Source organism: Mobula hypostoma, chromosome 3 (assembly GCF_963921235.1).
Source record: "Mobula hypostoma chromosome 3, sMobHyp1.1, whole genome shotgun sequence".
Classification (NCBI taxonomy): Eukaryota; Metazoa; Chordata; class Chondrichthyes; order Myliobatiformes; family Myliobatidae; genus Mobula; species Mobula hypostoma.
This window is the reverse complement of record NC_086099.1, coordinates 224,229,314-224,253,888: the sequence shown is the minus strand read 5'-3', so window position 1 is coordinate 224,253,888 and position 24,575 is coordinate 224,229,314. Positions and strand designations below refer to the sequence as shown.

Below are 24,575 nucleotides of genomic sequence, written 5' to 3'. Positions count from 1 at the left end.
AGCTGGCCATATACCAACTCAGCGGTGGATGTCTACAGGTTCTATTTTGGAGCTGTTCTGAGCCCCAGAAGGGCCCACGGGAGATGACAATGCCAGCACTCATTGGTTAGGGCAGCCCTCAGAGCAGCCTTTAAGGAGTAGTGAAACTGCATGGATAGGCTATTGGACTGCAGGTGATGTGCCATGGTGTGATGTAGCCCAAGACCGAGGTCCTGGACCACTGCAGCCTAGAGGTTTGATATGAATTGGGGACTGCAGTCAGAGGAAATATCAGATGGGGTTCCAAACCGAGCAACCCAGGTGCTGTTAAATGCCTGTTATCAATGTCAGGGGAAGAACATCTGGCCACCTGGTGGTATGGACAACCATGGTAAGAAAGTGATGAAACCATGGGAGGGGGGAAAGAGGACCAGCTTAGGGACCTCAAAAGGTGTCACTGACACCTGAACATGATGGTTAATTTTTGCCAATCAACTTCCCAGATCTTTACTTCACCCCTCCCCCTTCCCCAGTTTCACCTATCAGTTTGTGGTTCTTTCTCCTTGCCACCCCCCCCCCACTTTCTTTCTCTGACACTTCGTCTTTTTTTCCTCAGTTCTGATGAAGGGACTCGGCCTGTACTCTCTTCAATAGATGCTGCCTAACCTGCAGAGTTCCTTCAGCATTTTGTGTTTGTTGCTTGGGTTTCCAACATCTGCAGATATTCTTGTGTTTGCGAGTATATATTTAAAACAAGATTACAAAGTGAATCAGCATTAAATTCTTTTTCTCCCATACCAGAGGGAGGTGCAACTTGTCACAATGAGTCACCAGTTCTCAATAGTGCTCTTATAAAACGCAGTTAAGATGGGGGAGGGGAGGCGGGGGGAAATGTTGCTTGCCTCAGTCTTCTTATGAAGTGGTGGCTGCTGTGCCTTCTTGTTCAGGGAGTGCTATTAAGCGACCAGGTGAGGTTATTTGATATGTGAACTCTCAGGAACTTCGTGTACTTAACTCTCCCTACAGAGGAGCCATGTATTCATGCATTGATGGAGGGGGATGGTTCGTTCGCCTGCACCTTCCTGAATTCCACAAAGATTCCCTTTTTCTTCTCCACGTTCAGGCTTAGGTTGTTCTTCTCACGCCAATCCACCAGTCCCTCCACTTCCTCTCTATACTCCGCCTTAATCACTGTTGTGTCATTCGCAAACCTGATAACACAGTTTGAACTGTACCCTGTGACAGTCATGCGTCAGCAGTATGAACAGGAAGCTGTGCACAGTCTTGGGAAGTGCCAGTGCTCAGCATAATGGGACAAGAGACATTGCTGCGCATGCGGACTGACAGTGGCCTTCCTGTTAAGAAGTCCAGTATCCAGTTGCAGAGGGAGATGTTGAGATCCAGTGAGGACGGTTTTCCCACCAGTTTCTGGGGTATGATGGTGTTGAAAATCAAACTGGTTTATTAACAGCAGTCTGACACAAGACCCCATTTTCTGGGTCAGACAGGACAGAGTGGAGGTCAGAGGCTATTGCATCATCAGTGGATTGATTTGAGCAATAAACAAACTGGGAAGCGTCCAGTGAAGCTGGCAGAACGTCTTCAGTAGGCTCCATGACCAGCCACCCAAAGCATTTCATAATGGTTGATGATAATGCCACTGGAAAATAGTCATTTAGGCAGGTTACTGTCATCGCCTTTGGCACTGGAATGACGGTTACCGTCTTGAAAACCAAGAGGACAATGGATTGTTCCAGAGAGATGTTGAATATATCTGTCAGCTCGGCTGAGCAATCTTTCAGAACCCGACATGGTATATTTTCGAGCCCCACAGCCTTGTGTGAGTTGACTCTGGCCTGGGTCTTCCTCACCTCAGCTTCAGCCAGACAGAGTGTCTGCTCCCCAGGGGGTCGGGGGAAGGTGTGCCTTCCTCGGCAACACTTCGTTCTGCACATCGAACCTTGCGTTGAACATATTCAGCCTCTCGGGGACAGAAGCATCCCAGTCACTGACACACAGAGTAGACTTGTAGTCTGAATTCCTTGCTACATGCGCCTCGTGTCGCATTCTTGCTTCCCCGAGAGCTGTCGCATCCCCCAGTACAGCCAGCATCACAATTCCTCAGCCGTGCACAGACCTCTGCAGTAAGCCATGACTTGTGATTTTAGGGGAATTAAGGGTTATGTGGAAAAGGCAGGTAGGTGGAGATGAGCCCATGGCCAGGTCAGCCATGGTCTTATTGAATGGCGAAGCAGGAACGACAGGCCAGATGGCCTACTCCTGCTCCTATTTCTTATGCTGCCCTCACCCAGATGTGTTTCGTGATAGTAACATCCTCAGCACACTTCTCTACGTAGCTGGTCACAGAACCTACATATTCCTCGATGTGAGGTCGCCATAGGTAGCAGCCTCCCTGAGCATTCTTCAGTTATATTATCAAAGCAGACCTGCAGTGCAGAGATTGTACCCTCAGGCCTTTTCACCACCTTTACAACTGGTTTGACCCATTTGATCACTGGTTTGTATGCTGGAATTAACAGGACAGATAAGTGATCTGAGAGTCCAATGTGGAGTCGAGACACTGCTTTATAGGCTCCTGGTATGTTAGTATAAACCAGGTCTGGTGTAGTTTCACCTCTGGGAGCAACATCAACGTGCAGTGACAAACCAGCATCTTAAGATGCAAGTAACTTGAACTTATGCCCCATTGTTTTAGCCATTTCTGCTCTGGGAAAGTCTTCAGCTGTCTACTCTGTGATGCTTATCATATCTATCAAATCATCTCTCATCCTCCTTCACTTCAAAAAGAAAAACCCTAGCTCAGACAACCTCTCCTCTTAGGAAATGCTCTAAGTCAGTCAGCATCCTGGTCTCCTGGTCTACAAGACATAACCCTTAGGAACTTGGGCTATATTTTTTTTTGTGTGTGACTGCTACCTTACATGAACGATGTTTGGCTTGTGCTGCATGTGACTGTTGGTACTTTGTTTCCCACCTTGGCCCAGGAGGAAAACTATTTCATTTGGCTGTATCCATGGGTATTCATGTATGGTTGAATGACAATTAAACTTGAACGTAAATCACCTCTGTACCCTCCCTAAAGCTTCCGCATCATTTTTCATTTTCTATCCACGGCTGTAGCAGCTCTTGGAACCGGTGGGCAGCTGGGAAAGAACTAAAGAGCCTATAAAAAGTATTCACACCCCCTTGGAAGTTTTCATGTCTCATTGTTTCACAACGTTGAATCACAAGATTTAATTTGGTTTTTTTGACACTGATCAACAGAAAAAGACTCTTTCATGTCAAAGTGAAAAAAGATCTCTACAAAGTGGTCTAAATTAATTACAAATATAAAACACAAAACAATTGATTCCATAACTATTCACTCCCCTTTAAAATGACACACCAAATCATCACTGGTGCAGTCAATTGGTTTTAGAAGCCACATAATTAGTTAAATGGAAATCTGTGTGCAATCAAGGTGTTTCAAGTGATTGTAGTAAAAATACCCCTGTATCTGGAAGGTCCAGCTGCTGGTGAGTCAGTATCCTGGCAAAAACTACACCATGAAGACAAAAGAACACTCTAAGCAACTCCGCAAAAAGGTTATTGAAAAGCACAAGTCAGAAGATGGACACAAGACACTGAATGTCCCTTAGAGTACAGTTAAGTCAATCATCAAGAAATGGAAAGAATATGGCACAGCTGTACATCTGCCTAGAGCAGTTTGTCCTCAAAAACTGAGTGACCGTGCAAGAAGGGGACTAGTGAGGGAGACCACCAAGATACGGGAACTCCGGAGGAGTTACAAGCTTCAGTGGCTGAGATGGAAGAGACTGTATATCCAGTCAAATCCATGTTTTATTCCTCTGTCATATTTTAAGCAATTGGATTCAATTCTTATACCCTTCATTTGGAATTATAAAGCCATTAGAATTACTAAAAAACACTTGTCAAAGCCCAAGGAAGTAGGTGGTTTTGCTCTACTGAATGTTAAAAAAAACTGTTGCCTGGGTGCTTCATCAGTTGCAGCTTTATAGGACAGTGGCAAAGAGAAAGCCACTGCTGGGAAAAAAAACACATGAAATCTTGGCTAGAATTTCCCAGAAGGCAAGTGGGAGACTCTGAAGTTAGCCAGAAGGAGGTTCCATGGTCTGATAAAACCAAAATTGAGCCAAACGCTACACAACATCAAAAACACACCGTCCTTACCATGAAGCATGGTGGTGGCTGCATCATGCTGTGGGGATGCTTCCCCTGGAAGGCTTGTGAAGATGGAGGGTAAAATGAATGCAGCAAAATACAGGGAAATCCTGGAGCAAAACCTGATGCAGTCTGTAGTGGAACTGCGACTTGGGAGAAGATTTGTTTTCCAGCAAGACAATGATCCTATGCATAGAGCCAAAGCTACACAGGAATGGCTTAAAAACAACAAAGTTAATGTCCTGGAGTGGCCAAGTCAGAGTTCAGACCTCAAGCCAATTGAGAATTTGTGGCTGGATTTGAAAAGGGCTGTTCACTCACGATCCCCGTGCAATCTGACAGAGCTTAAGCAGTTTTGTAAAGAAGAATGGGGAAAAATTGCAGTGTGCAAATGTGCAAAGCTGATAGAGACCTAGCCACATAGGTTCAAGGCTGTAATTGATGCCAAAGATGCATCTGATAAATACTGATTTGAAAGGAGTGAATACTTTTGCAATTATTTTGTGTTTTATATTTGTAATTAATTTAGATTTCTTTGTAGGGATCTATTTTAACTTTGACATAAAAGGGTTGCTTTCTGTTGATCAGTGTCAAAAAAAGCCAAATTAAATCCACTGTGACTCAACGTTATAAATAATAAAACATGAAAACTTCCGGGGGCGGGGGAATATTTTTTATAGGTACTGTCGCTCACATTAACCACTGTTGTGTCAGTTTTCCTAGCTCAGTCTGCTGCTTAGTTACAATAATGAATCACCATTTATCTGGATACAAGAGGGATCAGGATCATCACTGCAGTGAGAGTAATTCTAAATGAGAAAATGTTGCAGAATAACACAGAGACATGATATAGGACTGTGAAAACCAGCTTTACCTTTTCTTTCTTCTCATCTTGGTTACTGCCCTGTGAGCACTTACTCACAGATTCCAAGTGTGGGTTTTGATGATTTTCCGTAGCAAGGCTTTCTCTGCTTTTCTTTATAGCCCTGTACTCTCTGTATAATTCTGTGAATTCAAAAAGTATAGTTATCACTGTGGCTTAGTGTACAAAGTTTTAATTTAACACAGAACTAACTTAGAATGTAGAACAGTACATCACAGCGTGGGCCCTTCGGCCCATAATGTTGTGCTAACATATAAACGTACTCCATGATCAATCTAACCCTTCCCTCCAAGACAGCTCATAACCCCGGTTTCTCTTACTGTATCTCTACATGCCTAGAAGGCTTTTAAATGGCCCTCATGTACGCTTCTCCCTCACCAGCCCTGTCAGTTCATTCCAGGCACCCACAAAATTTCTCTGTAACATATCCCATAAATTTTTCACCACTCACTTTCAACAAATATCCTCTCTTAATGTCCATTACTGCCCTGGGGAAAGATGCTGGCTGTTGAATCTATCTATGCCTCTCATAATTTTATACATCTCCAACAAGTTGTCTATCATCCTCTGTTGCTCCAACAGAGAGAAAGGCTCTCCGAGCTCGCTTAAGCTATCCTTGTAGGATGTGCTCTCTAATCCAGGCACCTATCCGAAAACGTTTTAAACTCTACGGTTCTACTTACTGTACTTCTACCACCTCCTCTGGCAGCTCAGACTGTATACCCACCCCTCTCAGTGTGAAAAACCTGCCCTCAGATTTCCTGTAATTTTTTTCCCCTTCAGCCTATAACATTCATAGCCCTTTCACACAGAGACTTCCAAAGATTTGGAAGAAATTCTTCATGAGTAGACTCCATATCCTAAGGTGCAACACCATTGTATAGGCCTTTTAGCCCACCATGTTGTGTCGTCCTTTTAACCTACTCTAAGATCAATCTAACCCTTCCCTCCCACATAGACTCCATTTTTCTTTCATCCATGTGCCTATCTAAGAGTCTCTTAAATGTCCCTAATATGTCTGCTTCTACCACCACCCCTGACCTCTGTTCCTAACTCCTTCATTCCATCCTCTCACTGCATTAAAAGTAGCTCTTTCAACAATGTGAATATGTTGTATTTAGAGACCAACAAATGCTTGTAAACGTGGCAATGCATTAACAAGGAAATTTGGTTTCTGTGATCGACTAATAAGAATAGGATGTCGGAGAAATAGAATGCTGTTTAATTTTAACTCCAGATCTTTCCTGCATGCATCCACTATGTATCTATGAAACACAACCAATATCCTGTTCTACAGATTCAATATTTGTTTTGGAAAGAAAGAGATTCCCTTCACTCACCCCTACCAATCCTCAGTTTAATAAAAAAGACTCAAAAGAATAAATACTTCGTCTTTCATTTATTACTTACCTTGTGTCTCCTCCGAAGCACTGGCCACATCCACCTAAACAAGGGAAAAACAGGGGAACATGATCTCTCCGTGAAGATGCATCCTCATGATATGTGCAACAGGAAATAGAAATTGCCACCCTTGTGCTATCACACACTATTTAATCCTCACAGAAGCAAGTATTGAACACTTTTAACAAGTGTTATACCGAATAATCTTCTCAAATCACAATAATAATGTGGAGGAATTTTGATAGGCAATGGACAAACACAGAAAACAGATTTTAAATAACTATGAAATGTAATATTTGGGGGGGACGGAATGTAATTATTTTATAGGTTATAATGGTCAGGTCACATCTCAAAATGGGCTGTGTGAGAAGGGTAAAACTACCCCACAAGGAACCAGACAACACACATCAAAGTTGCTGGTGAACGCAGCAGGCCAGGCAGCATCTCTAGGAAGAGGTACAGTCGACGTTTCAGGCCGAGACCCTTCGTCAGGACTAACTGAAGGATGGAGTGAGAGCAGGTGTACGTGAAATGGGGGAGATGCGTTTGAGAGCAGAGTTGATAGTGGAGGAAGGGAAGCCCCTTTCTTTAAAAAAGGAGGACATCTCCCTCGTCCTAGAATGAAAAGCCTCATCCTGACAGCAGATGCGGCGGAGACGGAGGAATTGCGAGAAGGGGATGGCGTTTTTGCAAGAGACAGGGTGAGAAGAGGAATAGTCCAGATAGCTGTGAGAGTCAGTAGGCTTATAGTAGACATCAGTGGATAAGCTGTCTCCAGAGACAGAGACAGAAAGATCTAGAAAGGGGAGGGAGGTGTCGGAAATGGACCAGGTAAACTTGAGGGCAGGGTGAAAGTTGGAGGCAAAGTTAATAAAGTCAACGAGCTCTGCATGCGTGCAGGAAGCAGCGCCAATGCAGTCGTCGATGTAGCGAAGGAAAAGTGGGGAACAGATACCAGAATAGGCACGGAACATAGATTGTTCCACAAAGCCAACAAAAAGGCAGGCATAGCTAGGACCCATACACTCAGGTTGGAGGAACAACACCTTATATTACGTCTGGGTAGCCTCCAACCTGATGGCATGAACATCGACTTCTCTAACTTCCGCTAATGCCCCACCTCCCCCTCGTACCCCATCTGTTATTTATTTTTATACACACATTCTTTCTCTCGCTCTCCTTTTTCTCCCTCTGTCCCTCTGACTATACCCCTTGCCCATCCTCTGGGTTCCCCCCCTCCTGGTCTTTCTTCCCGGACCTCCTGTCCCATGATCCTCTCGTATCCCTTTTGCCAATCACCTGTCCAGCTCTTGGCTCCATCCCTCCCCCTCCTGTCTTCTCCTATCATTTTGGATATCCTCCTCCCCCTCCCCCTCCCACTTTCAAATCTCTTACTAACTCTTCCTTCAGTTAGTGCTGACAAAGGGTCTCGGCCTGAAACGTCAACTGTACCTCTTCCTAGAGATGCTGCCTGGCCTGCTGCGTTCATCATCAACTTTGATGTGTGTTGCTTGAATTTCCAGCATCTGCAGAATTCCTGTTGGTTGCCCACAAGGAACCAGTCTTTTTTGCATCATCGTCCAGTATAGAGGGGCCACTTCCACAGGATTGGAAAAAGCTACAGAGGGTTATAGACTGAGCCAGCTCCCACCGTGGGCACAACCCTCCCCACTATTGAGGATATCTTCAATAGGCAATGTCTCAAGAATCCATCATGAGGGATCTGCATCACCTAGGACACGCCCTCTTCTTATTACCATCTTCAGGGAGGAAGAACAGGAGCCTGAAGACCCACATTCAACGTTTGAGGAACAGCTAATTCCCCTCCACCATCACATTTCTGAACAGTCAATGAACCCATGAACACTATTCTTGCTCTCTTTTTGCACAACAGTATATTTTAAATATTGCACTGTCCTGCTGCCGCAAAACAACAAATTTTATGACATACATCAGTGATAATAAAACCTGATTCTGATTCCAAAATTGGAGCAAATAACTGCAAATGATGGAAATCCAAAGCAAAAATAAAATGCTGGAAGCACTCAGCAGTTCAGGCAGCAACCATGGGGATAGAAACAGAGTCTCCGTAGCCTTGGTAAAACTGTAGGCAGAGTTCTGAACGAGTATTGCTATCTCTGACCATCGCAGCTAAATCTCACAACTATCAATGCAGAGACATGAACTTGAATCCCATGACAGTTCAAGTAATTAAATAAAATCAACACTAAAAAATAATCAATCATAATAACCATCAGATCTCCCGTATTCTTGTAAAAACCTACTTGGCCCGTTGACGTCCTTCAGGAGAGGAAATCTGCTGTCCCTATCTAGTCAGGCCTCGATGTGGCTCCAGATCCATGCTCTTTAACTACCTCTACAGCTCAGGGAAATACATCCACATCCCAAGAATGAACAATGTTATTACGCCTCAACTTTTCCCTCACTTAAGAATATGAAAAGAGCATGAGAAATTGGTTTTACTTACGCCAATTGGACTGAAGGGACCAAGCTTAAGGAGACATTTTTTATTTGTTTTACTGATACAGCTCAGTAACAGACCCTCCAGCCCAATGACCCCACACTGCCAATTACACCAATGTAACCAATGAACCTACTAACGCATACATCTTTGGAATGTGGGAGAAAACTGGAACACCCGGAGGAAACCCAGGTGGTCACGGGGAGAAAGTGCAAACTCATCACAGAGTGCGGAAGAATTGAATCTGGGTCGCTGGCACTGCAATAGTGTTACACAAACCAGTATTCTGTTCCTGTTATCTTAACATTATATAAAAAAAATATAATTATTATGTAATTATTATGTAATTATTATGTAAATTCTCCAACTACATTTGCAGGATCTGACTTTACCTGGTGTTAAAGGATTCCAAGATGAAAAAAAGCAGGAGATCTATAGTTATACAGCATAGAAGAATGCCCTTTGGCCCAACTTGTCCAGGCCAACCAAGGTGTCCTCCTGGGAAAGTCCAATCTGCCTGCATCTGGCCCATCTCCCGAAACCTTTCATATCCATGAAACTGCTTGAATGTCTTTTAAATGTTGTTAATTGTATTTCTACCACCACCTCTGGTAGCTTACTTCATATACTCAACGCCTTTTCTACAAAAACGTTCCCCCTCAGGTCTCTCTTAAATCTTTCGCTTCTCATCTTACATCTATGTTCTAGTTTTAGATTCTGTATTATACTCATAGACCATTACAGCAGTTCTTTCAGCTCATCTAGTCCATGCCAAACTATTATTCTGCCTAATTCCATCAACCTGCACCTAGACCATAGCCTTGGGAAAAGAATGTGACCATTCATCTCCTATGTGCACCTAATGATCTTATAAACCTCCATAAGATCACCGCTCAGCCTCCTACACTCCAGAGAAAAAGCCCCAGCCCATCCAGTACCTCCCTATGACTCAAGCCCTCGTCTTGGAAACTACCCTGCGCATCTTTTCTGCACCCTTTCCAGCTTAATAGCATCCTTCCTAGAACTAGGTGACCAACGCTGCACACAATGCTCCAAGTGCTGGCTCACCAACATCTTGTAAAGCTTGTAACATACCGTCTTAATTCCTGTGCTCACTAACCTGGGGAGTGAATGCAAACAGGATTCAACATCACACTGTCTGCCTGTGTTGCCATTTTCAGAGAACTATGTATTTGGACCCTTTGTGGCAAATATTTATTATAATACTCAGTATTTTAAAATTTATTTTTCTGTTTGCACAGTTTGCCTTCTTTTGCACATTAGTTGTTTGTCTGTCTTTGTGTGTAGTTTTTTCACTTATTTTATTGTACAGTAGATTCCGAGTAATTGGAACGCATTGAGACCAGCACATTTTGGCCTAATTAAGTGGTTGCCGGAATTAGCCAAAGTTTCAAGGAAATAGTTAAAAACATATAAAAAAGATAACCTACTGCTTAACTGAGTAATAAATTATGTAGTTAAATAAAATACAGAACAAATTAGAACACTACCAATACTACTACAGTGCTATAAAACTGTATTAGTTTCTAATAATTATCAACAGTGAAATTCATTCAGTGTGTGCTGCCATGTTCTTTTGAAGGATCGTAAACGAACAAAATCAGCGCAGACAATGCACTGCCTTCATGCAATACTTTTGATGAGAGCTGAATGTCCAAGGTTACATGTTGTTTCGGAGGGATAGAAAGGTAAGCAAAGGGGGAGGCGTGGCTCTACTGGTAAAGAATGGCATCAAATCAGTAGAAAGATGTGACATAGGATCAGAAGATGTTGAATCCTTGTGGGTTGAGTTAAGAAACTGCAAGGGGAAAAGAACCCTGATGGCAGTTATATACAGGCCTCCCAACAGTGGCTGGGATGCGGACCACAGATTACAACAGTAAATAGAAAAGGCGTGTCAAAAGGGCAATGTTATGATAGTCATGGGAGATTTCAGCATGCAGGTCAATTGGGAAAATCAGGCTGGTAATGGATCTCGAGAGAGCGAGTTTGTTGAATGCCTGCGAGATGGCTTTTTAGAGCAATTTGTCGTTGAGCCTACTAGGGAATCAGCTAAACTGTAATAGGTGTTATGTAATGAAACAGAGGCAATTAGGGAGCTTAAGGTAAAAGAACCCTTAGTAACCAGTGATCACAATATGATTGAGTTCAACTTGAAATCTGATAGGGAGAAAGTAAAGTCCGACGTAGCAGTATTTCAGTGGAGTAAGGGAAATTACAGTGGTATGAGAGAGGAGTTGGCCAAAGTAAATTGCTGGCAGGGATGTCAGCAGAGCAGCAATGGCGTGCATTTCTAGGAAAATGAGGGAGGTGCAGGACATGTGTATTCCAAAAATGAATAAATACTCAAATGGTAAAATAGCACAACTGTGGCTGACAAGGGTAGTCAAAGCTAATATAGAAACAAAAGAGAGGGCATACAAAGCAAAAATTAGTGGGAAGATCGAGGATTGGGAAGTTTTTTAAAAACCTACAAAGAGCAACTAAAAGAATCATTGGAAGGGAAAAGATGAAATATGAAAGCAAGCTAGCAAATAATACAAAAGTGGATAGTAAAAGTTTCTTCAAGTAGATAAAAAAAAGAGATGAGAGTGGATATAGGACTACTAGAAAATGAGGCAGGAGAAATACTAATGGGGGATAAGGAGATGGCAGATGAACGAAATGAATATTTTGCATCAGTCTTCACTGTGGAAGACATGAGCAATTAGCCAGATGTTGTAGTGTGTAAAGGAAGAGAAGTGGGTGCCGTTACTGTTACAAGGGAGAACGTGCTTAAAAAGCTTAAAAACTTAAAGCCACCTGGACCAGATGAACTGCACCCTAGGGTTCTGAAAGAGGTAGCACTAGAGATTGTGGTGGCATTAGAAATGATCTTTCAAAAATCACTGGACCTTGGCATGGTGCCAGAGGACTGAAAAATTGCAAATGTCACTCCACTCTCTAAGAAAGGAGAAAGGCAGCAGAAAGGAAACTATAGATCAGTTCTGACGAAGGGTCTCGGCCTGAAATGTCGACTGCGCCTCTTCCTATAGATGCTGCTTGGCCTGCTGCGTTCACCAGCAACTTTGATGTATGTTGCCTATAGATCAGTTAGCCTGACCTCAGTGGTTGGGAAGATGTTAAGAGTCAATTGTTAAGGATGAGGCAATAGAGTACTTGATGACACTGGACAAGATAGGACAAAGTCAGCATGGTTTCCGTAAGGGAAAATCTTGCCTGATGAACCTGTTGGAATTCTTTGAGGAGATTACACGTAGGATAGATAAAGGGGATGCAGTGGATGTTGTATATTTGGACTTTCAGAAGGCCTTTGACAAGGTGCCACTCATGAGGCTACCTACCAAGTTAAAGCCCGTGGTATTACAGGAAAGTTACTAACATGGTTAGTGCATTGGCTGATTGGTAGGAGGCAGTGAGTGGGAATAAAAGGAACCTTGTCTGTTTGGCTGCAAGTGACTAGAGACGTTCCACAGGGGTTGGTGTTGGGACCACTTCTTTTTATGGTGTATATAAGTTATTTAGATGATGGAATAAATGGCTTTGTTGCCAAGTTTGCAGATGATACAAAGATTGGTGGAGGGGCAGGTAGTGTTAAGGAAACAGGTAGGATGCAGAAAGACTTAGATTAGGAGAATAGGCAAGAAAGTGGTAAAAGAAATAAAATGTTGGAAAATGCATGGTCATGCACTTTGGTAGTAAATATAAATATGTGGACTATTTTCTTTCTTTTTCCAATATTTTTATTAAATTTCATATACATAAATACAGAATTCATAAGGATACTTATTATAAATTAAAATAAGGTAGCACAAAATGCACTATATATAAATCACACCGATACAATCACGGTATCCCATATTCATGATCAATCAAATAAAATAAATTGTATTATGAAATACAATAATATGGTTAATTATATGATTAAAAAAATCTACACCCACTACCAAAACAAAGCTGGTTGGTAAAAAAAAAATAAGAAAAAACAGAGTACTTTACCATATAGTGTTTTATAATAATAGCCCTGATCTATATTTCAATAACAATTCAAAGATTTTCAAAATAGTTCAGAAAGGGTCCCCATAACATTTGAAAATCTTGATTAGAATCAGAAAATCGAACAACGAATCTTCTCTAAATTTAAACATGACATAACATCGCATAACCATTAAGCATGTGTGTGGGGGGGCAACCTCCTTCCATTTAAGCAAGATTGCCCTCCTAGCCATAAGAGAAATAAAAGCCAGTACCCACAAATGAGAAGGCTCCAAAATTACAGCTCTTTCCTCAACAATACCAAATAAGGCAGTCAAAGGACTGGGCTTAAAATTAACTTTAAAAAGTACAGAAAAATTTTGGAATACATCCTTCCAATATTTTTCAAGGCTTGAACATGACCAAAACACAATGAATTAATGAAGCCTCTCCATTATTACATCTGTCACAATGAGGAGATATATCTGCAAAAAAACCAGAGAGCTTGTCTTTAGACATATGAGCCCTATGTAACACTTCAAATTGTAGGAGGGAATGATGAGCACATAATGATGAAGAATTAACCATTTTGAAAATAGCCCTCCAGGTCTCATCAGATAATGAAGTCTGTAAATCCTTTTCCCACTCTTTTTTAATTTTGTCTAAAGGAGCCATTCTCAGTCCCAACAACAGACCATAAATATAAGATATTGAGCCATTATCAAAAGATTTCAAATTAAAAATTACATCTATTATGTTCTTTTCCAGGCTGGTAGGAAATATATGCAGCTTAGATCTTAAAAAACCTCTAATCTGCAGATATCAAAAAAAGGTGGGTATTCAATAAATTATATTTTACTGAGAGCTGCTCAAAAGAAGAAAGGTGCCCTCTAACAAACAGATCCTGAAATAGTTTAAAGCCTAATCTATCCCATTCTCGACAAAACAGATCGGTCGGAGATGGTTTAAAAAAAAATTAGAAAAAATAGGACTAGAAAGAGAAAATCTCAATAAACTGAAATGTTTTCTAAACTGTAGCCAGATCCTCAAAGTGTGTTTAACCACCAAACTGTCAGTTAACACACATCAAAGTTGCTGGTGAACGCAGCAGGCCAAGCAGCATCTATAGGAAGAGGCGCAGTCGACGTTTCAGGCCGAGACCCTTCGTCAGGACTAACTGAAGGAAGAGTGAGTAAGGGATTTGAAAGCTGGAGGGGGAGGGGGAGATCCAAAATGATAGGAGAAGACAGGAGGGGGAGGGATGGAGCTGAGAGCTGGACAGGTGATAGGCAAAAGGGATACAAGATGATCATGGGACAGGAGGTCCGGGAAGAAAGACGAGGAGGCGGGGGGGGGGACCCAGAGGATGGGCAAGAGGTATATTCAGAGGGACAGAGGGAGAAAAAGGAGAGTGAGAGAAAGAATGTGTGCATAAAAATGAGTAACAGATGGGGTACGAGGGGGAGGTGGGGCATTAGCGGAAGTTAGAGAAGTCGATGTTCATGCCATCAGGTTGGAGGCTACCCAGACGGAATATAAGGTGTTGTGCCTCCTCTACTGTAAAGATGAAGCCACACTCAGGTTGGAGGAACAACACCTTATATTCCGTCTGGGTAGCCTCCAACCTGATGGCATGAACATTGACTTCTCTAACTTCCGCTAGGCCCCACCTCCCCCTCGTACCCCAGCTGTTACTCATTTTTATGCACACATTCTTTCTCTCACTCTCCTTTTTCTCCCTCTGTCCCTCTGAATATACCTCTTGCCCATCCTCTGGGTCACCCCCCCCCCGTCTTTCTTCCCGGACCTCCTGTCCCATGATCCTCTCATATTCCCTTTTGCCTATCACCTGTCCAGCTCTCGGCTCTATCCCTCCCCCTCCTGTCTTCTCCTATCATTTTGCATCTCCCCCTCCCCCTCCAGCTTTCAAATCCCTTACTCACTCTTCCTTCAGTTAGTCCTGACGAAGGGTCTCGGCCTGAAACGTCGACTGCGCCTCTTCCTATAGATGCTGCTTGGCCTGCTGCGTTCACCAGCAACTTTGATGTATGTTGCTTGAATTTCCAGCATCTGCAGAATTCCTGTTGTTTGCGTTTAAACTGTCAGTTAATTTATTTAAAGATGAAGGAAGAGAGGATCCGAGAAGAGAAATAATAGAAAATTTTGTAACAGAGTTGGCTTCCAAAAAGACCCATATTGGACAATCCTCACAATTAATATAACCAGAACGTAAGATTTCGTATGTTAATTGCCCAATAATATAACCTAAAATTGGGTAGAGAAAGGCCTCCATTCCTTTAAAATTTTTGAAGGTGGGCTTTATTTAATCGGGGTTTTCTATTCTTCCATATATAGGAAGAAAGAATCAGGCTTGAAAAAGGTATATAAATTTAGGTAAAATATTCATTTTAATAGAATTAATTCCACAAAAAGAGAGGCGACCAATTAGAAAGTGTCTTTTTCACATAATATGGACAGGAAAGGAATGGAGGGTTATTGGCTGAGTGCAGGTCGGTGGGACTAGGTGAGAGTAACCGTTCGGCATGGACTAGAAGGGCCGAGATGGCCTGTTTCCATGCGGTAATTGTTATATGGTTATATAATTCATTAAGGTTAGAAAATTTTCTTTGAATAGATCTTTATAATTCTTAGTGATTGTTACACCCAAATATGTAAATTGTTTTCTTACAATTTTAAAAGGAAGGTTAATATCAGTTGGTATCAAATTATTTAAAGGAAACAATTCACTCTTATGTAAATTCAATTTATATCCTGAAAACTGACTAAAATTAGTCAGTAAAAGAAACATAGAGGGTAAAGAAGTTGTAACATTAGATATAAAAAGCAATAGGTCATCAGCATAAAGTGAAACTTTATGAATAGTACCTTTCCTTATCTTATAGGCATCCGTTAGTCTCGTGAGACCATAGATTTGCACCTAGAAGATCTCCAGGGCACAGGCCTGGGCAAGGTTGTATGGAAGACCAGCAGTTGCCCATGCTGCAAGTCTCCCCTCTCCACGCCACTGATGGTGTCCAAGGGAAGGGCACTAGGGCCAGTACAGCTTAGCACCAGTGTCGCCGCAAAGCAACGTGTGGTTAAGTGACTTGCTCAAGGACACAACACGCTGCCTCAGCTCAGGCTTGAACTAGCGACCTTCAGATCACTAGACCGACGCCTAAACCACTTGGCCACGCGCCAACACCTTTCCTTAAGATACCGGTGATATCTTTAGACTCTCAAAAGGCAATTCCGAAAGGTTCTAATACCAAATCAAAAAGCAAAGGGCTCAATGGACATCCTTGTCTAGTTCTACGTTGGAGTTTAATTGGTTGAGGATTCTGAAAGTTAGTAAGGACCCGAGCGGAGGGAGATAAGTAAAGTAATTTAATCTAAAGAATAAAATTGGGCCCAAAATTAATATTTTCTAAGGTTTTAAATAGGTAATTCTATTCAACTCAGTCAAAAGCATTCTCCGCATCCAGAGATATCACACATTCCGATATTTCCTTGGATGGAGAATGCATAACATTTAACAATCGCCGTATATTAAAATGGGAATATCGATTTTTAATAAATCCTGTCAGATCATCAGGTATTATAGAAGGTATAATATTCTCGAGTCTACGGGCCAGGACTTTAGATAGGATCATAGCATCAACATATAGAAATTGGTCTATATGAAGAGCATTCAGTGGGATTCTTATTCTTTTTAAGAATAAGCGAAATGGAAGCTTCATAAAAAGGCTGTGTCAACCTACCCACCTTGAAGGAACCAGTAAGGGTAGAACATAAATAAGGTATAAGTAATGAAGAAAAAGCCGTACAAAATTCTCCAGCGAATCCGTCAGATCCTGGAGATTTCCGAGAATGCAATGAACGTATAGCCTCACCGATTTCCTCCTGAGAAATAGGTTGATCCAACTGCTTTTGCTTATCAACCGAAAGTCCAGGAATATTTAATTAGTCTAAAAAAATTGTTCATTGCAGTATTATCTTAAACAAAATCAGAACTATACAGTTCAGAATAAAATTCTCTAAATGTGTCATTTATTTCAAAATAGTCAGTTGTCAAATCACCATTGGTTTTGCGAATTTCTTTAATTTGCTGTTTAGCTATAAAGGTCTTCAACTGATTAGCCAATAGTTTATCTTTTAAAAGCTGGCTTTCAATTGCAAATGCTATAAGAAGATCATATTTAGTTTTAATTTCAATACGTCTTTTGTATAGTTCAGGGTCTGGTGCCAAAGCATATTTCTGGTCTTACTGTTTTAATTGATTAACTAAGTCAGTTCTCTCTTTATTAGCTTTTTTCTTAATATATGCAGTATAAGAGATAATTTGTCCTCTAATATATACCTTAAAAGCATCCCAAATGATAAGACCAGAAGTCTCTTCCTAAGCATTTTCTTCAAAAAAAAGTAATTTGATTCTCCAGAAATTTTAGAAAGGCCTTATCAGATAACAAAGTTAAATTAAAACGCCAGGATCTGTTCATACGAGTGAAACCAGGAAGATTTAAAGATAGAAATACAGGAGAATGGTGGGATACAGCTATTTCTTTATATTCAATGGATCAAACTAATGGAATCATTTGACTATCAATAATTTAAAAAAAATTAATCCTGGTATAGAAATGATGGACATGAGAGAAGAATGAATACTCCCTTTCTGCTGGGTGAAAAAAAAATGCCAGACATCAACAATATCACATTTCATTAGAAAGGATTGAATAAATAAAGCTGATTAAGTGTGGCTGATTTAGGAGAAGAACAATCTAATATTGGGTCTAGACAACAATTAAAATCTCCTCCCATCACTAAAGAATAAAGACTCAAATCTGGCAGGAATGAAAAGAAATGCTCAAAAAATCCTGTGTCGTCCACATTGGGGGCGTACACATTAGCAAGTACAATTCATTTATTATCTAGTGTCCCTGACACTATGACAAATCGCCCATTAGGGTCAAAGATGATTTTATGTTGAACAAAAAGAAATTGTATTGTCTATAAAAATCAAGACCCCTCGAGATTTTGCTCTGAATGAAGAATGGAATTGTAAACCCCTCCACCGACGCTCGGCGCTGTCTTCCCGATTCCTGTAAGTGATACTACACTGTACATACATTATTTCTACTTTATATAGGCTGTGTATTTTTACGTGTTATTTGGTATGATTTGGTAGCTTCATAGCTTAAAGGTTACTGGAGAGCGCTTGCGCCGTGTTTTTGCCAACAGCGCTTGCGTGAGATTTTCTGCCGACGGCGCTTGCGTGAGATTTTCGCTACGGAGAACAGTTCAGTAATGATTGTGGAAAAGTATCTCTACTTTATATAGGCTGTGTATTTATCATATCATTCCTGCTTTTACTATATGTTACTGTTATTTTAGGTTTTATGTGTTATTTGGCATAATTTGGTAGGTTATTTTTGGGTCTGCGAAGGCTTACAAAATTTTCTCATATAAATAAATGGTAATTGCTTCTTCACTTTACGACATTTCGGCTTACGAACCGTTTCATAGGAACGCTCTACCTTCGGATGGCGGGGGAAACCTGTAATAAGGTTTCAAAAAACTGGTAGGAAACAAACAGACAGATAAGGAGGGAGCAAGATCAAAAATATGTTACTCCATCAGGGCTCTTCAAGGACTATTTTCTAAACAGGGAGAAAATCCAAAAATCTGAATTGCAAAGGGACTTGGGAGTCCTTGTGCAGAACACCCTAAAGGTTAACTTGCAGGTAGAGTCAGTGGTGAGGAAGGCAAATGCAATGGTAGCATTCAATTTAAGAGATTTAGAATACAAGAGCAGGGATGTGATGCTGAGGCTTTATAAGGCACTGGTGAGGCCTTACCTTGAGTTGTGGGCTCCTCATAGAAACATAGAAAACCTACAACACAATACAGGCCCTTCGGCCCACAGTTGTGCCAAACATGTCCCTACCTTAGAAATTACTAGCCTTACCTATAGCCCTCCATTTTACTAAGCTCCATGTACCTATCTAAAAGTCTCTTAAAAGACCCTATCATATCCGCCTCCACCACCATTGCCGGCAGCCCATTCCACGCACTCACCACTCTCTGAGTAAAACACTTACCCCTGACATCTCTTCTGTACTTACTCCCCAGCACCTTAAACCTGTGTCCTCTTGTGGCAACCATTTCAGCCCTGGGAAAAAGCCTCTGACTATCCACACGATCAATGCCTCTCATCATCTTATACACCTCTATCAGGTCACCTCTCATCCTCCGTCTCTCTCCGTCGCTCCAAGGAGAAACAGCTGAGTTCACTCAACCTGTTTTCATAAGGCATGCAACATCCTTGTAAATCTCCTCTGCACCCTTTCTATGGCTTCCACATCCTTCCTGTAGTGAGACGACAGAACTGAGCACAGTACTCCAAGTGGGGTCTGACCAGGGTCCTATATAGCTGCAACATTACCTCTCGGCTCCTAAACTCAATTCCACAATTGATGAAGGCCAATACACCATATGCCTTCTTAACCACACAGTCAACCTGCGCAGCTGCTTTGAGTGTCCTATGGACTTGGACCCCAAGATCCCTCTGATCCTCCACACTGCCAAGAGTCTTACCATTAATACTATATTCTGCCATCGTATTTGACCTACCAAAATGAACCACCTCACACTTATCTGGGTTGAACTCCATCTGCCACTTCTCAGCCCAGTTTTGCATCCTATCAATGTCCCGCTGTAACCTATAACAGCCCTCCACACTATCCACAACACATCCAACCCTTGTGTCATCAGCAAACTTACTAACCCATCCCTCCACTTCCTCATCCAGGTCATTTATAAAAATCACTAAGAGTAAGGGTTCCAGAACAGATCCCTGAGGCACACCACTGGTCACCGACCTCCATGCAGAATATAACCCGTCTACAACCACTCTTTGCCTTCTGTGGGCAAGCCAGTTCTGGATCCACAAAGCAATGTCCCCTTGGATCCCATGCCTCCTTACTTTCTCAATAAGCCTTGCATGGGGTACCTTGTCAAATGCTTTGCTGAAATCCATATACACTACATCTACTGCTCTACCTTCAATGTGTTTAGTCACATCCTCAAAAAATCAATCAGGCTTGTAAGGCGTGACCTGCCCTTGACAAACCCATGCTGACTACTCCTAATCAGATTATACCTCTCCAAATGTTCATAAATCCTGCCTCTCAGGATCTTCTCCAACAACTTAACAACCACTGAGGTAAGACTCACTGGTCTATAATTTCCTGGGCTATCTCTACTCCCTTTCTTGAATAAAGAAACAACATCTGCAACCCTCCAATCCTGCGGAACCTCTCCCGGCCCCATTGATGATGCAAAGATCATCGCCAGAGGCTCAGCAATCTCCTTCCTCGTCTCCCAAGGTAGACAGGGGTGCATCTCATCTGGTCACAGTGACTTATCCAACTTGATGCTTTCCAAAAGCTCCAGCACATCTTCTTTCTTAATATCTACATGCTCAAGCTTTTCAGTCTGCTACAAGTCATCACTACAATCACCAAGATCCTTTTCCATAGTGAATACTGAAGTATTCATTAAGTCCCTCTGCTATTTCCTCCAGTTCCATACACACTTTCCCACTGTAACATTTGATAGGTCCTATTCTCTCACATCTTATCCTCTTGCTCTTCACATACTTGTAGAATGCCTTGGGGGTTTCCTTAATCCTGCCTACTAAGGCCTACTCATGGCCCCTTCTGGCTCTACTAATTTCCTTTTCAAGCTCCTTCCTATTAGCCTTATAATCTTCTAGATCTCTAACATTACCTAGCTCTCTGAACCTTTTGTAAGCTTTTCTTTTCTTCTTGACTATATTTATTACAGCCTTTGTACACCACGGTTCCTGTACCCTACCATAACTTCCCTGTCTCATTGGAATGTACCTATACAGAACTCCACACAAATAACCCCTGAACATTTGCCACATCTGTTCCGTACCTTTCCCTGAGAACATCTGTTCCCAATTTAAGCTTTCAAGTTCCTGCCTAATAGCCTCATAATTCCCCTTACTCCAATTAAACGCTTTTCTAACTTGTCTGTTCCTATCTCTCTCCAATGCTATTGTAAAGAAGATAGAATTATGATCACTATTTCCAAAATGCTCTCCCACTGAGAGACCTGACACCTGACCAGGTTCATTTCCCAATACCAAATCAAGTACAGTCTCTCCTCTTGTAGGCTTATCTACATATTGTGTCAAGAAACCTTCCTGAACACACCTAACAGACTCCACCCCATCTAAACCGCTTGCTCTAGGGAGATGTGAATCAATATTTGAGAAATTAAAATCTCCCATCATGACAACTCTGTTATTATTACACCTTTCCAGGGTCTGTTTCCCAATCTGCTCCTCGATATCCCTGTTACCATTGGGAGACCTATAAAAAACACCCAGTAAAGTTATTGCTCCTAACCTCCACCCACAGAGACTCAACTTCCTTCCTAACTCCTTGTAGTCTTTTTTCAGGACTTCTTCCCTTTTCCTACCTATGTCATTGGTACCAATATGTACCACGACCTCTGGCTGTTCTCCCTCCCACTGCAGGATATCTTGGACACGATCTGAAACATCCCGGACCCTGGCACCTGGGAGGCAAACTACCATCCAAATTTCTTTCCTCTTAGAAAAGATGTGCTGGCATTGGAAAGGGTCCAGAGGAGGTTCATGAGGATGATTCCAAGAATGAAAGGGTTATCATACGAGGAGCATTTGCTAGCTCTGGGTCTGTACTCACTGAAATTCAGAAGGGTGAGGGGGGGATCTCATTGAAACATTTCAAAAGTTGAAAGGCCCAGAGAGAGTAGATATGGAAGGTTGTTTTCCATGGTGGAAGAGTCTAGGACAAGAGGGCACAGCCTCAGAATAGAGGGGTGTTCATTCAAAACAGAGATACAGAGGAACTTCTTTAGTCAGAGGGTGGTGAATTTGTGGAATTTGTTACCACATGCGGCTGCGGAGGCCAGATCAATTATTAGGCCAGATTATTTAAGGCAGAGGTTCTTGATTGGACACGGCGTCAAAGGTTACGGGGAAAAGGCTGGGAATGAGGTTGAGGAGGAGAAAAAAAATGGATCAGCCATGATTGAATGGTGGAGCAGACTCGATGGGCCAGATGGCCTAATTCTGTTCCTATGTCTTATCGTCTTATAGTCTTTGGCATTCACCAAATCTTCATTTTCATTGTAAAATTCAAGATGATAGTGAATATATTCAAATTCTTTGTAGTTTCTAACTTGTTTAAGTAGTGAAATGGTTTCATTTCCACTCCCAGCCATTTCTGGCATCTCCAAGCCTGAATGCTCAAAACCAGAGAGAGCAAAACAGCTCTGAATTGTCTTGCTGCTTATTTCTTGCCAACTATCAGTGAAAAAAATCACTACTTTTTGAACACAAACACACGCAACTGCTGCTATTTAAAAACTGTTAGTTCTAAGCTCAGCGTAGTTTTCTAACAGCTACACAAGTGCATGCGACCGACACTAGTTAAAAACCCTTCAGCAACTCTCCTGTTCCAGTTAAACAGCAGAGTGTCCCAAATAAACAAAGGGAATTCTGGCTATTTTCTCGATTAGCTTTTGTTCTTTAAGAGTTGTCCAAAATAAGCGGCTACCCTGATTAATCGATGGCCCTACTAATCGGAGTCCACTGCATTCTTTGTTCTACTCTGAATGCCCACAAGAACATAAATCTCAAGGTATCATATGGTGATATATATGAACTTTGATAATAAATTTACTTTGATCTTTGTACCTAGTTCTGGTGGATGGTGTGACCTCTACAGACCAGGTGGACATCTGGGACCAATGTCTTCATACAAGGGTCTGTTACTGCTGGCAGAGGCGGTTCAAAATTCACTTTACAGTGACAGCAATCACAGATTGGGATGACATTCCTGCTGCTGTGTGTAAGGAGTTTGTACGTCCTCCCCATAACTGCGTGGGTTTCCTCCGCACGCTCCGGTTCCCACCCACATTCTAAAGACATACAAGTTAGGGCTAGTAAATTGTGGGCCTGCTATGTTGCCACCGCAAATGTGGCAACACTTGTGAACTGGCTCCAGCACAACTCCCACTGATTTAACCTGACACAAAATGACACATTTCACTGTATGTTTTATTGTACATATGACAAATAAAACTAATCTTTACCTTATTTGGCTTACGCTTATGTTCCTCAAAGAATAAAGTCTCCCACTTCTTCAGCAGAAGTTTTAGCTCATTGTATCGATCCATCTCCCAGCAACCGTCTGAGCAGGTCTCTTTCCTGCACCATGTGACATATCTCTGCAGAGAAAGAAATAAAATGTTTCATTTCAAATATCATTATGCTAGTTTCAGAAAGTTTAGGTCTGGGAGTTGGAAAATGTATTCGATGGTTAAAAAGCTATTTTCCAATTTTGATAAACATTCCCCTACAGGTGCACCAATGAGTGCATCCATATGTGGAACATAGAGGTTATCATATGAATTCAAGGCCAGAGCAGCAGCAATGTCTCTACACCTGGACTCGGCAACCTTCAGCAAAAAACTGCAAGAGGAACTCAGCATCTGTGGAGGAAAATGGACAGTTAACATTTCAGATCGAGACACTGCATCCAGAGTCCAAACATTGACTGTCCATTTCCCTGCACATATGCTGCCCGACCCACTGAGGTCCTCCACCAATAATTTTGCACCATATTCCAGAACCTGCATTCGTGTCTCAGCAACCTTCAGCTGGGAACAACACAAATAAAACTGGAATGTGAAAAACAAAATGCCGCGGATGCTGTAAATAAAAACACAAAATGCAGGGAACATTCATGTTTCAAGAGCAGAGTTAGACACACATTGAAATGTGTCATTTGTGTCAACAACCAACACTACCAGAGGATATCCCGGGAGCAGCCCACTAGTGTTGCCACACATCCTGTCACCAACATAGCATGGCCATAATGTTCAGCAGAACACGAGCAACAACAACAAAGCAATCAATCAATCAACCACACACACACACACACACACACACACACCTCCACCCTCCAGTCCCTGGCCCAGACTCGCAGATATCAGACGTCCAACTTTCAGACCTGCTGACCCAGTGACCTTCAGTTATCATTTCGAGTCGAAGAAGTTTTAAGCCATTTCCCACAGCAATATCATCAATTGCATACCCCATTTTCCTGCAGCTTTTTTCGCTCCACTGACCCAATCCACTAAGCATCCACCTACACCAGGGATAATTTACAGTGACAATGCCTTTGGGACACAGAAGAAACCAAGTGACCCAGGGCATCACAGAGAAAGCAGACAGTGCTGTATCTGGGTCCCTGAAGCTTCTCAAAGGATAAACCTACCATTCTAGATATTAAGTTAGCAAACTTTTGCAGATTTACTTGCAAGTGTATCGTTCAATAAATAGGGTAAGGGGTCAAGATACACACAATATCCCAGATAAAAGATCATGACTTATAGTGGTCATATTTCCACACAACACTCACTATCAATGCAATGTCAGCATACGGCCGGAAACTACAGTGTTCCTATCCAGGGAAAAGTCCCAGCCTGTTTGCTTTCTCCTTCTCACTGCAACCCCAACATCTCCATGAATCTTTTCTGCTCCCTCTCTAC

The 24,575-nt window shown here is 42.0% G+C and overlaps 1 protein-coding gene across 1 annotated transcript in view; it reads right to left on the bottom strand.

Moving 5' to 3' along the window:
- The window catches only part of recql4 (RecQ helicase-like 4), a 104,282-nt gene extending 81,037 nt beyond the window's left edge, over window positions 1-23,245 (bottom strand). The window contains 4 exon segments of the mRNA XM_063044632.1: window positions 5,057-5,187; window positions 6,476-6,509; window positions 23,115-23,225; window positions 23,228-23,245. Coding sequence (XP_062900702.1) covers window positions 5,057-5,187; window positions 6,476-6,509; window positions 23,115-23,225; window positions 23,228-23,245 — 294 coding nt within the window.
- Window positions 23,246-24,575: the final 1,330 nt, after the last annotated feature.